General features: G+C 49.3%; 1 protein-coding gene across 3 annotated transcripts in view; it reads left to right on the top strand.

The window, feature by feature from the left end:
- The window catches only part of CACNA1A (calcium voltage-gated channel subunit alpha1 A), a 236,061-nt gene that overhangs the window by 181,369 nt on the left and 41,742 nt on the right, over nucleotides 1–12,950 (top strand). For all 3 annotated transcript variants that reach the window (XM_065874591.1, XM_065874592.1, XM_065874589.1), the window contains exons 25-29: nucleotides 4,920–5,019; nucleotides 6,752–6,912; nucleotides 9,219–9,356; nucleotides 11,093–11,294; nucleotides 12,785–12,949. In XM_065874591.1, the coding sequence (XP_065730663.1) occupies nucleotides 4,920–5,019; nucleotides 6,752–6,912; nucleotides 9,219–9,356; nucleotides 11,093–11,294; nucleotides 12,785–12,949 (766 nt within the window). The remainder of the gene's footprint in view (nucleotides 1–4,919; nucleotides 5,020–6,751; nucleotides 6,913–9,218; nucleotides 9,357–11,092; nucleotides 11,295–12,784; nucleotide 12,950) is intronic.

Below are 12,950 nucleotides of genomic sequence, written 5' to 3'. Positions count from 1 at the left end.
ATAGACAAGGCTGAGAACCCCAACAAGTGTTAAATGAACCTGATGGTGTTAGGAAAAGCTTCCAGCAAGGCTGTCCGGTTTCTCTCTAGATGTGCAAGTCCCTGAACCTCTCTGTGCCTCAGTTTCCCCGTAACTTTGACAAACCTGACTGGGTAATAATGATAGTGACAGCCTCCATTTACTTAATCTTTACAACCCCACGCAGGAAGTTCTCTTAGTATTCCTTTTTTTGTACATGAGGAAACTGACGACCAGAGAGATTGTGGAGGGCAGTCAGCTGTCAGATTGAGGGTTGCTGCCCATCTCCCAGCACTGAACATGGAGACTTTCACAAGTCAGCAGGATGAGGAGGCAAGGATTCTGCAGTGCTGTGACTGTGGCCCCGTCTCGGACATGGGGAAATGATCCCCGCGGTCCTCCAAGGGATGTGTCGAAGCTCTCCCGACGGCTTCCACCCCTCCTGCACCTCCCCCAAATATCTGTGTGCGTGTGTCCTGCTCCATCTACTGACTGTGTGCTGTGTCCATGCGACCACCATTAACACACCATTTCATGAGTCACCGCACTTGACATCATGCTCTGTGCCCATGCAACGGGGTAGCCAACTGACATTTCTCAGCAGCTGGCAAATCATGACCCTGCCCTCACTGCCAAGAGTCCATCTGGGGCTGCCACTCTTCCCTCAAAGCGGGCCAGCACGGCCGGCAGAGCACCCTGATCAAGCCACTCCTGCGTGCTCAGGAGCCCAACTGCCAGGAAGCCAAAGAAGGAGCCCCCGGGCTGCCTTTTTTTTTTTTTATCCCCATCCTCAAAACAGCCCCTACCCCTGAAGGCATTCTTTTGTGTGTGTGTAATGAAATGGAAAGAAGATTAGCATGCAAGACACACAAACCTGGGTTTGAATCTCAGTCTGCCACTTCCCTGGCTGTGTGACCTCGGACAAGTCACTTTCCCTCTCTGAGCCTCAGCTTCCTCATCCGGAAAATGGGTATAATGGTACCACCTTGCCACAGACAGTTGCAGTGACATTCAGAAGACTCACATATTACACCTAACATCATCCATCAGGCTGGGCAGAAATCACTGTCACTGAAAAATTCCTCAATAATCCAAAAAGCAGAATCTATACAATTCTATCTATGCAATAATTCCTAGATATGTTAAGCTTTGAAAGCCACTGAGGTAAAACGAAAGGTAGCAGGGGGAAGAAAAATCCAGTGGGAATATTTGTAAGACCCATTATGTTTTTAGAAATGTCACTAACTTCAAACGGGGGTGGCAGGTGGGATATTCTGTAGAGAACCTGCTTGGCAGTAGGGCTTCCACTGTTCTAATGGCAATCAAGTTTCTTGCACCTTGATCTCCAGTCATGGTTGGAGGGTCATAATGAGACTGAACCTTGATTCCAAAGATGAGTTGTACAAGGGGCCACTGCCAGATGCAGAGAGCTTCCCCCAGGCCCACATTTTCCCAGAAGGCTCTTGAGAGTTGCCCCTTAATTTCATCCCAAATTGGAACTCTTAGCTGCCCCCCTTCTCCTTCATAACTTAGGGGGTAAAGCCAAAGCCATAGTTACTGTGTATCAAGCATCAGCCCCCCAAAGGTCTGTTTTACAGATGAGAACAATAATTAAGGGCAGTGCTGGGAGTCAAACCCAGGTCCCCCTAACTCCAAAGCTCACCCCCTTCAAGACATTCTAAACGACTTCCCTGGCAGTCCAGTGGTTTAGACTCCATGCTTCTGATGCAGGGGCCGCGGTTGGGGAACTAAGATCCCGCATACTGCGAGGCGTGGCCAAAAAAAAGACATTCTAAAAATTTCCAGTCCCAGAACCTCTGGAGAAAAGGGGTTTTTCTCCAGCTCTTGGCAGGGACCTTCAGTGGCGAATTTGCCTTTGGTAGTTGATAATTTTGGGCTGTCCTGCTACTTGGAAATTCGGCTTTCTTGGTGCTGTTGGGCAGTGCCGGGGGCCAGCCAAAGGCAGGGGACGGAACAAGCGTCTTGCAGATGGAAGGATGGATACCATCCAGGGCCACGAGCCTAAGGCGGCCCCTCCTGGTGCCCAGGCAGGGCAGGGGAGTGCCCAGGTGTGTGTGCATGTATGTGTGTGTTCTGTGTTCTTTCTTCTGAGGCCGCTTACGATCTGTCTCTCCCTCCGACGCCACGTCACCAGGAGCAGTACACGGTAAAGTGCCTCTCTCTCTCCCTCTCTCTCTCTCTCTCTCTCTCTCTCTCTCTCTCTCTCTCTCGTTCTGTCTCGTTCTCTGTGCTCTGATGCAGCCACACTGGTTCTGGGCCTGCTTCTGTAGCCTTGTGTCATTGCCACCGTCCTGTCGCCTGCAGTGACCAGAGTCCCCTCAGCCTGCTCCCCAAGGGGCAGGAGCCTGGAGGGGTCTTGGCCACTGCCTCTCATCAGGACCCACCATTTAGCCCAGTTCTTGGAAGAGAACATAAAGGGCGTGGAAGGGGGTCTCCCCATGGTCTTATTTCAGTAGGGCAGACGAGCCAGATGGGTAGTTATCAGGGGAGTGAATGTCCAGCTTCCCAGATGGGAGAAGCGTGGACAGTCCAAACAACCAGGGCTTAGGCTTTAAGAGGAGTAAGTAACCCCCCCACCCCGCAACAGGAGCATCTACACTCTTTGAAAATCTGGTTGTTTTCTGTAAGAACACCTTGGTCAAGCCATTCCTGCGTGCTCAGGGGCCAAACTGCCAGGAACACTCTTGAGGATTGTTCTCAGCCTCTCCCCAGGGAGACGTGCCTCCTAGGAGAGAGACCCCCAGAATGCCCATGGAGTCATTTTTAGATGAGTAGATGTGCCCCAGGAGGTGTGTTCCCAAATGTTAGCAGTTTGGCCCATCAAGATTTTAGCCCGTTCCACATACAACCTAGATGTCCACTTGCTTGACGTTTTTTCCACCAACACATAGTCTAAACTTCATTTTAGTTTTGCTAGAACACTTTATGCCATCCCCTTACAACCAGTATTGTTAACCTCAGATAGAACAGGCAACTGCCAAAGTGAATCCAACAAGAATGAAACAGTTGCGTGACAAGTTGTTACATTCAAGCTGGGTTCTTTGTTAAAAGGGAAATTCGTGTTAGGGAGGCATTAAAGACCTATGAACACATAGCAGAAACTTCCTCTCTGACCACAACAGGAGGCCTGAAAGATAACTTGAAGAAAACATAGCTGTTTCCCTGTGTGATCCCATTCCTTAATTGTGTTCGTGATCTGCCTGAAAATATCTCAGTGACTCTCCTGACGTGTGTCTCATACTTTGGGTGCACAGCCTTGAGATAATAATGATTGATGACTTTGGTTTAGAAAAGAAAATCCCATGTTCAGACTGCTGAATCCTGGAGCACGGTTGTGGCTGGCAGGTTAAAGTCCAATTCTCTTTTCTCTGAAAGATGAGAAAAAGGAACCCTAAAAAAAGCAAATGTCAGGAAGAATATTTTTGCACCTGGATACCTGGGCACACCACGGTGGGTGTCTCTGGGGCAGATCTACTCATGACCCAAGAGAACTGTAGGGAGATGTTTGCTAACTGGCCCCCAAAGACCTCTGATCTGGATCCATTCACATGTGTCCTGAAACTACACACCAGGCACATGCTGGGGGCAGAGACAAGAACCAAGGTTAAAGGGAAAATGAACACATAGGAAAAGAAATCACAGTTTCACCTTTGAAGAGTTTTCTGTCTAAAGCCAGAAGCCAATGACAGGAACAAAGGTGATTCTGAAACAGCACTGGGGTCTGGCAGAGCCCAGAGGCAGTCAGTGGAGGCTGTCAGATGAAGGGACATTTACCTTGGCCTTTGAAGGCTGCATCGTTCTGTGAATGAAGAAGTGGAGGAAGGGCATTTCTAGCAGAGGGAACAGAAGCAAAAGAATGTGGCTGGGGCTTGGGTTGTGTAGTAATCAATGGGAACGCAAACAGAAAGGTAAGTTGGACTAGATTCCTAAGAGCCTTGAATGCCGAGCTAGGGGTTTGCACTTCTAGGAATTCAGCTGCTCCAGAAGGAGTTGGAGTAGGAGAGTGACATGGTCATTGGTTTGGGCCACTGTGTGCAGAAAAGATGGAAGAAGAGAGTGACAGGGAGTGGGGGGAGAAAGTTGGGAGGTGGATAATGGGGGTCTGACCTATCATGGTGCCATGTGTAGGAGGGTGACCCATTGGGGATGAGGATGGAGGACAGGAAGTTGAACACGAGTGTTGGGTTTCTGGCTTGGGCAGCTGGGTGGGTGGTGAGTTCCATTAATCACAAGCCTTTGATGGCCACACCCAATGCCTTCCTTTTGGGGGCGCTTGAATCATGGTTGGCTAAGGGTGTCATGATATCTGCAGTGCTAAGACTCGGGCCCAGTAGACCCTGGGCTGAACCCCTATGCAGCAGTCTGAGCTCAGATACCCTGAAAGAATGAGGCAGAGATTCGACATCTGATGTTCTGGTTCCTTCCGCTCCTGTGGGCTCAGGGAATAGTGGGGCAGCGGGTGGGGGAAGGGAGCTCTGGTTTAAAGGCCACTTTAAGCATTTCCTGGATCCTGTTGGAAGAGGGAGGAATCCCATTTTCTAAAAGCTCACTAAGACCACCTCCAAAGAGAGCACACAGGGGGCAGCCAACTTCCTCGTGCTGGATCCAAGAGCCACCCCATGCAGCTGTACAGGCTCAGCCAGGGCCCTCAACAAACCCTGAGACCAAAACCACAAAGGGCCATCTACTCACTAGCTCTTGAGCCCAGATGTAGCAGGGGAGCTGACTACTCTTCTCCGGGAAGGACATGACTATGCCAGGCCCACCCCAGACTCCTAAGCCTGGGAGGGTGGGGCCACTTGGGGCTGTGGACCACCCACCACCCAGCCTGACCTCGGCTCCCTCTTTTCCCTTCTCCCCATTCTAACATCCCTCCACAGTGGCAATAGCAAAGGAAAGGACATCAACACGATTAAATCCCTCCGAGTCCTTCGGGTGCTACGACCTCTTAAAACCATCAAGCGGTTGCCAAAGCTCAAGGTGAGATTGGGGTATGTGGAAGATCTATCAGGGTTGCCACGTACAGTTGAGCAGGTTGCACACTGCTCAAGGACAGTACGTTGAAAGGGATGCTGCTAACAGCACAGCCATTATATGTGGATATACTTATTACTACAACTCTCCAGTAGATGGCAGTAAAGTGAGTTCATGGAACAAAATCTGTATATCATGGTAATTTTCCAATAGATGAAATGTCTCTTGCAAAGTTGAGATCCCTTTTCTTAATTCCCATGAAGGCATCATGTGGATACAGGGCATAACCCTAATCTGGGAAGCAGGAAACTAGGTTTCTGGTCCCACATAGCCTTTAACTTTTCACCTGCCTATTCTAGGGTCCAATATCTCCTGTTCCAAAATAGCATGAACCACCAGAGTCTTTCTTAATATGTTGCTTTAAGTCACTTTATTTTTTACCTGAGTGGATTTATTTTAAAAGGAAATGCTTGTCAAGTTTCTTAAGTTGGAAAACCAAAACCCACTGTTAATAGAAGGTAAAACTAAATATCTGTTCAAAATAGAACTGTTATTAAAATCTAGCCCAAAATAATTGCCTGCCAAAGACTTTGAGCATGGATACTTGCTCTTTCTTGGTTAGAAAGGAAAAGTACAGGGACTTCCCTGGCGGTCCAGTGGTTAAGACTCTGTGTTCCCAATGCAGGGGGCACAGGGTCGATCCCTGGCCAGGGACCTAAGATCCTGCATGCCGCATGGCGCGGCCAAAAAAAAAAAGGAAAAGTGTAAATGTTAGGTGTTAACACAGTAACAACTAAGGAAGACTTTCTCCTTCACTCAAAAGGATTGAAAGTATTAGAGAGAGAATAACTTTGCGACCATGTGATTCAGTGTTACTTGGTCTTGGGCTCCTATAGGACCTGAAAGTACGTCTGATATCACCGGTGGTGTGCCCCTCCCCCATGATTTGGAAAATAATGATCCGAATGCCCCCTTTTTGTTGATAAATATTCAAAGAGGAAATGTGGCCGCCCTCTGGACGGGAAAGCTTGCTTGCATTGAGATATGTGGAACCCAGAAGTAGCCGGTTCAGTGGCTCTTTGCCTTTTTCTGGGTCACAGCCCCCTTTGAAAGCCCCATGAAAGCCATGCACTCTCTCCCCCGGGGGAAGCCGGCAGAGCTAATGTGTGATTCCAGTAGGCTGACAATCCTTGATGCCTACTTGTAGTTAGGACCCGCTGTGATTTAATAGCAGGATGTGGTGGGGAACATTCCAGGCTGGGACCCCTGCCTTCTCTAGAGGAGGATGGAAGGATTCCATCTTACGCAGGGCACGTGAAGTCAGCTCGCAAATCCAGAGTGCCCCCAAGTGATCAGTGGGCAAAAGGGAGGGGACCACAACTCCAGATTATGGGGAGGGGAGTGACGTGAAGCAGGGACACAGAATGAACAGGAAATGACATCTTCATCGAGGACCTTTCCTCTTGCCCTGAAGAGCCATGAGCTTACCTTGGAGAAGCTCAGAGAAGCAGCCCCATTTCCCAGGGGTTAAAATTGGGGGTTTTCAATGCATAAAAACTCAGAATCGGGTCGAGCCCCAACATTTCTCAGAACTGCGTGGCCTTAACCGAGTAACTTGGATCACGTCCTTGCCCGTAAAATAGGAATAATGACAATACTTGGGTATGAGGAGCGGCTGGAGGTGGAGGCCGTGCTTGTTCCCAGCCCCTCACGCTGTCTCTCCCACCCCACCCACCAGGCCGTGTTTGACTGCGTTGTGAACTCACTCAAGAACGTCTTCAACATCCTTATCGTCTACATGCTCTTCATGTTCATCTTTGCCGTTGTGGCCGTGCAGCTCTTCAAGGGCAAGTTCTTCCACTGCACCGACGAGTCCAAGGAGTTTGAGAAAGATTGCCGGTGAGTCTTGACTCTCCTAGGCATCCCCATCGGGGCTGGCAGGTAGGGGGCGGCCAGATGCACCAGTCTCTTTGTAACCAAAAGTGGGGTCCAGCTGCTCACCGCTCAAAAGCCAATAGAGAGGCAAAGTTGGTAGCAAGGAACGTTTGCTTTATTTTGCCAGCAACTGCGGGCGGGGGGAGGTTGGTGCAGGGAGGGCAGACTCTCGTCCAAAGGCCAACTTCCCCCCGCACTGACAACCAGTGGACAAAAGTTTTTATAGATGGAGAGAGGGAGCTACATGTAGAAACAGCACGGTCACCTGTGACAGTCAACTGTTGTTTTTTTTAATTTATTTATTGTATTCATTTATCTTTGGCTGCCTTGGGTCTTCGTTGCTGTGCATGGCTTTCCCTAGTTGCGGCGAGCGGGGGCTACTCTTCGTTGCGGTGCGCAGGCTTCTCATTGCCGTGGCTTCTCTTGTTGCGGAGCACGGGCTCTAGGCGCGTGGACTTCAGTGGTTTTGGCACGTGGGCTCTAGAGCGCAGGCTCAGTAGTTGTGGCTCACGGGCTTAGTTGCTCCACAGCATGTGGGATCTTCCCGGACCAGGGCTTGAACCCGTGTCCCCTGCATTGGCAGGCGGATCCTTAACCACTGCGCCACCGGGGAAGCCCTGACAGTCATCTGGAAACTGGTCACACGGTTGTCTGATCAGCGTCATCTTGATTGTTTTAAGTACAATCAATCTTCAGTTCCAGGGTCAGATTCTTCCCATTTCCTTGAGGCCAATTCTCAGAATTGTGGCAGCTTTTGTCATGGCTACAGTCTGGTCATCATGTAGTTGACTTCTTCTACCTGGTGGGGTTTCAGTATCTATGAGGCAGATCAAAGGATCTGGCTCAGAATATTATCTATAGCCCTTGAGAAGGAACTAAAGGTCCTTGACTATGCTAAGTGACTAAACTCTTATTATTTGGTCTCCTTTGACTGTTTTCCTTTGCTTCTGCATTTTCTCACTTATATGATTAAACTCATATTTTGGCTAAAGTTTTTGCATAGACAAAAGGCAGGCTAAGGACATGGAGGGGGAAGGACCACAGGGTCCTCTCCATTTCATCCTGGGCTTGGAAACTGAGGTGTTGGGCGTTGGGGGTGACCCGATTACAACCAGCTTGGATCTATAAGTAGAAAGAAAGACAGTTTTGGAATAGGAGCCTCTGATCCATGGCTTTAGGATGAGCCATAAGCTGGTTGCTTAACTTTTGAGTTGCCACCTTTGTCAAGTAGGGGATATTAATACACATCTCGGTTCCCTTGTATGAAACCTTTATAGGCAGATGTGTTCCAAAATACTTGGAGATTTTTAGAAATATTCTGGGGTGCATGTCCCACACAGCGCACAACACAGTTAAATTAATGCAGCCCTGTGATCAAATGCAATATTTCTGCCTGGGAACATACAACTCCAAAGCAGCCGCGGACAATAGGCATGGCTGTGTTCCAATCAGACTTTCTTTCTGGAAACTAAAACTCGAATTTCTTATCATTTTTATCTGTCATGAATGAATTCTTTTAGTTTCAACCATTTAAAACTGTAAACAACCATTGCTTAGCTTGTGGGCCAGATCCAGATTTGGTCTGCAGGCTGGAACTTGCCAACTGCCGGATTAGGAAAAAATGTTTGGTTTTCAGAGCTGTCTGGATTTTGGAATCGTGGCTAAGGGACTGTGGACCTGAAATCCCCCCATCTTTGGGTCATCCTCGTGATGGAAAGTTCTGGACTCAGTCCAGGAAAGTACTGCGCCTCTCACTGACCAAGCGCTCAGTCAATATTGCTTTTGTCACTAGTATAAACAATTACTATGCACCAAAGGGCAGCCGGTGGTTATTCTGGTGGCTGGTTCCTGGATTTGGAAGGATCCCAGGCATTGGGCTAGGAGTCTGGGGCTAACCTCTGTTTCCTACCCTGAGAAGGAACAGCGAGCGGCTGCCCCCCTTGGCCTGATGAACCCAGAAATGTGCCTGTCTCAATTCCTGCTCTCAGCTTCCCCCCAAGCCTGAGGCTCCCACCCTTGGGTCTAGAAGTGTTCGAGTTGGAAAAGGATACAAGATTCTGAGTTGGCTCTCCCACTGGACACAGGGCTGTGGCATCATCTGTGGATTTATCTCCAAATGGATGCACACAAGCTCCAGGGAGAAACGGGCTTCCTGGGCTGTGGGAAGCAGCGTGGGCTGGTGAGCCCCTCTTCCTCCCCCTCTCCCTTCTGTCTGGTGGCCAAATACGGGCGTCCCTCCATTTACTAATGGTCACCACTTTCTGTGGCAGTGGCAAGTACCTCCTCTATGAGAAGAACGAGGTGAAGGCGCGGGACCGAGAGTGGAAGAAGTATGAGTTCCATTATGACAACGTGCTATGGGCTCTGCTGACCCTCTTCACCGTGTCCACGGGAGAAGGCTGGCCACAGTAAGTGGTCCAGTCAGAAAGCCCCACAGGAGGAGCTCGGGGGGCCTCCAGCGAGCAGGAGAGGAAAGGGTCCAAGAGCCCAGTGCTGAGAAAGGTCTGAGGGAGGGAGGGGTTTGCTCCTGGCTTCCAGAAGTGGGGACAATGCAAGATGCAAGACGTCAGCAGAACAGTATCGGCCATATGTGGTTGGGCTTCTCGGGGCAGAAATCCAGCGGTCGCGTGGCTTGCCAACCCCTTGAGTGTATGGGGCTATATGCTCCCAGCACAGGCACCGTTTCTAATTTACAGAAAGGCCGCATGTACGTACACATGCGGTCGCATCCTCTTAACCCTTCCGGTGCTGGTGAACAAAAACCTCCAAGCCAGGGGGATGTGAACCTGGCATTTTCCAAGTCGGTTTGACCACAGGACCAATCTGTCCCAGACAGGGCTAAGGCTGGGGTGACACGGGGGAGACTGACTTGTGCGAGTCCAAACTTTAATTCTTTTTTAAGTTTTTTTTTGTTTGGGGGGGTGGGTTTTTTTTGCGGTGGGGGGGGGGTTGGCCACGGTGCGTGGCATGTGGGATTTTAGTTCCCCAACCAGGGATCAAACCTGCACCCCTGGAATTGGAGGTACGAGTCTCAACCACTGGATTGCTAGGGAAGGCCTCAAAATTTAAATTTTTGAGGTTTTGTTCATCAGGGGCTTTGGGGCATTTCTTTTGACTTTTTAACATGTTGCAGGAAATACTAAATATTACAGTGAAATGTTATTTATCTCGATTACCGAGGGGTTTGACACCCGCTGAATTTGTGCCCATGGCAAGTGCCTCCAGAGGTCTCGGCTGAATGCAGGTTGAAGGTTTGGTAGTTTCCGGTGGCTACCTTCAGCATCCTCACCTCCCTCCCTCGCTCAGCAAACACCCCAACCAACACACGCCTGTCTAATCACCCATACACACACTCAGTATCCACACGCGCGGGGCCAGCGCTAGCCCTTCAGGCACCTCTGAGCGAATTTTTAAAGACACCCATTCCTCAACAGACTTTACTTCCATCTGTCAGAAGAGCGTTGCAATATACTTAATGGTCTTGCTCCAAAAAGGCACTTTATGGCCACCTGCCAAAAAGCTGTCACCATTAATACACAAATCTATCAGGTCTACAGTATGAATGGTGCCCCTTAGATGCAGAGCACTTGAGCAGTGAGTGATCTGTGCAAATGTACAGAGCAGCCGTGCATACACGCACTTCCGTGTGCATCCTCATTACCCCTCCTTGGCTCCCACGACCACCTGTGCTTAAATATTCACACACATACACACACACACACACATACGCCTGCCTCCATGACCCCCTACTCACTCCCATTCATCACCACAAGCCTGGTTTCAAATCCCACCTTGGCCGCATCTGAGTGGGTGATCTACAGCCGAACCTCAGTTTCCTTGTGTGCAAAACGGAGCCAGTAATAACCTCCCTGAGAGGGTTGCTGAGAAAATGAGTAAAATGTTGAACATCATTTCTGGCACGTAACAGGCCCTCAATACAGGGCAGTAGAAGCAACTGACATTGCTGTCAACACTCCCCACAGGCAAAAGAGGTGGGAAGATTACAGCTTCATAAAGTAACCACAGTGACTGCAGTCAGAAATCAGTGACGACTCTTCATTTCTTTTCTGTTTCCTCTTAATATTTTCCTCCATTTCTGTTCCCCTGTCTCACTTTCCCCCTCTCCCCACCCCGGTCCTCACAGGGTCCTCAAGCACTCCGTGGATGCCACCTTTGAGAACCAGGGTCCCAGCCCTGGGTACCGCATGGAGATGTCCATCTTCTACGTTGTCTACTTTGTGGTGTTCCCCTTCTTCTTTGTCAATATCTTTGTGGCCTTGATCATCATCACCTTCCAGGAGCAGGGGGACAAAATGATGGAGGAATACAGCCTGGAGAAAAATGAGGTACCACTTCCCACTTACATCCCCACTTAAAAACTGACAGCCCCCCCTCACACATGCACACACACACACATACAGAGGAACCAGCTTCTGCGGGCGTCTGGGGAGGGAACAGCAGCATTCTTCAAGCAGAATCCAGTCTGCATGAAGGGCAGCCCTTCATGGGGTTTCCAGAGGAAAACACATCAGAGAGAAGTTGTGTATGTATCAGTCAGTTTGGACTAGGTTATGATGCGGTAACAAGCAGCCCTCGCATCTCGATGCCAGATATCCACAAAGGAATTGGACTGCATGTCCAGGTGGCTGTGCTCCATGTCATCTTTATTCTGGTTCCCCTCTAAGATGCTTCAGATAAAAAAGAGAGAATGGCAAACCATGGTCCAACTCTTGTGGCTTGTGCCCAGAAGTGACGTGTGTCACTTCTCACATTTCATTATCCAGAGCTAGTCACATGTCTGATGTCAGTGGGGCAGGGAAGTATAATCTCCCCCAGGGAGGGGTGGTGAATATTTACGAATGAAAATCCAGTCCACCAGAGAGTATACGCATGACCTTTTGCTTCTCTAGAATCATCCAAGCTAGGTGGGGGACCTAGAATGCATTCTTCCTCTGCTTTGTTGGCCTCTAAGACTAAACAATTATTATTCCTCCCTGTCTCCTTCCCTCAAAGAGAAGGAGAAGCAAAATAGTCAGTAAGAAAGAATGGTTAGGGTTCACAACATGGGTGGACCTAGAGGTTATCATACTAAGCAAAGCAAGTCAGAAAGAGAAAGACAAATACCATATGGTATCACTTTATGTGGAATCTAAAATATGACACAAATGAACGTATCTATGAAACAGAAACAGACTCATTGACATAGAGAACAGACTTGTAGCTGCCAAGGGCGTGGGGGGTTGGGGGGAGGGAAGGACTGGGAGTTTGGGATTAGCAGAGGAATCCTATTATATATAGGATGGATAAACAACAAGGTCCTACTGTTATAGCACAGAGAACTATACTGAATATCCTGTGATAAACCATCATAGAAAAAAATATGAAAAGAGCAACTGAATTGCTTTGCTGGATAGCAGAAATGAACACAGCATTTTAAATCAGCTATACTTCCGTAAAATTTTAAAAAAGAATGGTTAGGCTTCAATGTCAGACTCTGGTTGAAATTCAAGGTTCGCCCACTAGGCAGCTGTGCCACGTCAGGCTTAACCTCTCTGAGCCTTTATTTTCCTCACCTGCAGAGTGGGAGCTACTGATAGTACCCATTGGTCATGTTTGCTAAGGGGATTCAATGAGATCATGGGGGAGTGTCAGGCACAAGAAAACATTCACGGCGAGGAGCTTATGGGGGGTGTGGGGTGGGCAGGAGAGGCAGACATCCAGGCAGACATCCAGGCAGACGTGCAGAAGAGCTGCATCGAATGAGACGGGGGCTGCTGGGTGTCCAGCCGCCTCTCTCCTGCCCCAGGCCCTCACACCGCTGCGCTCTGTCCCGCAGAGGGCCTGCATTGACTTCGCCATCAGCGCTAAACCCCTGACCCGACATATGCCCCAGAACAAGCAGAGTTTCCAGTACCGTATGTGGCAGTTCGTGGTGTCCCCGCCTTTCGAGTACACCATCATGGCCATGATCGCCCTCAACACCATCGTGCTTATGATGAAGG

Source organism: Phocoena phocoena, chromosome 3 (genome assembly GCF_963924675.1).
Source record: "Phocoena phocoena chromosome 3, mPhoPho1.1, whole genome shotgun sequence".
NCBI classification, from domain to species: Eukaryota; Metazoa; Chordata; class Mammalia; order Artiodactyla; family Phocoenidae; genus Phocoena; species Phocoena phocoena.
Note: the sequence above shows the minus strand (reverse complement) of the source record. Positions and strands in the feature narration are given on the sequence as shown.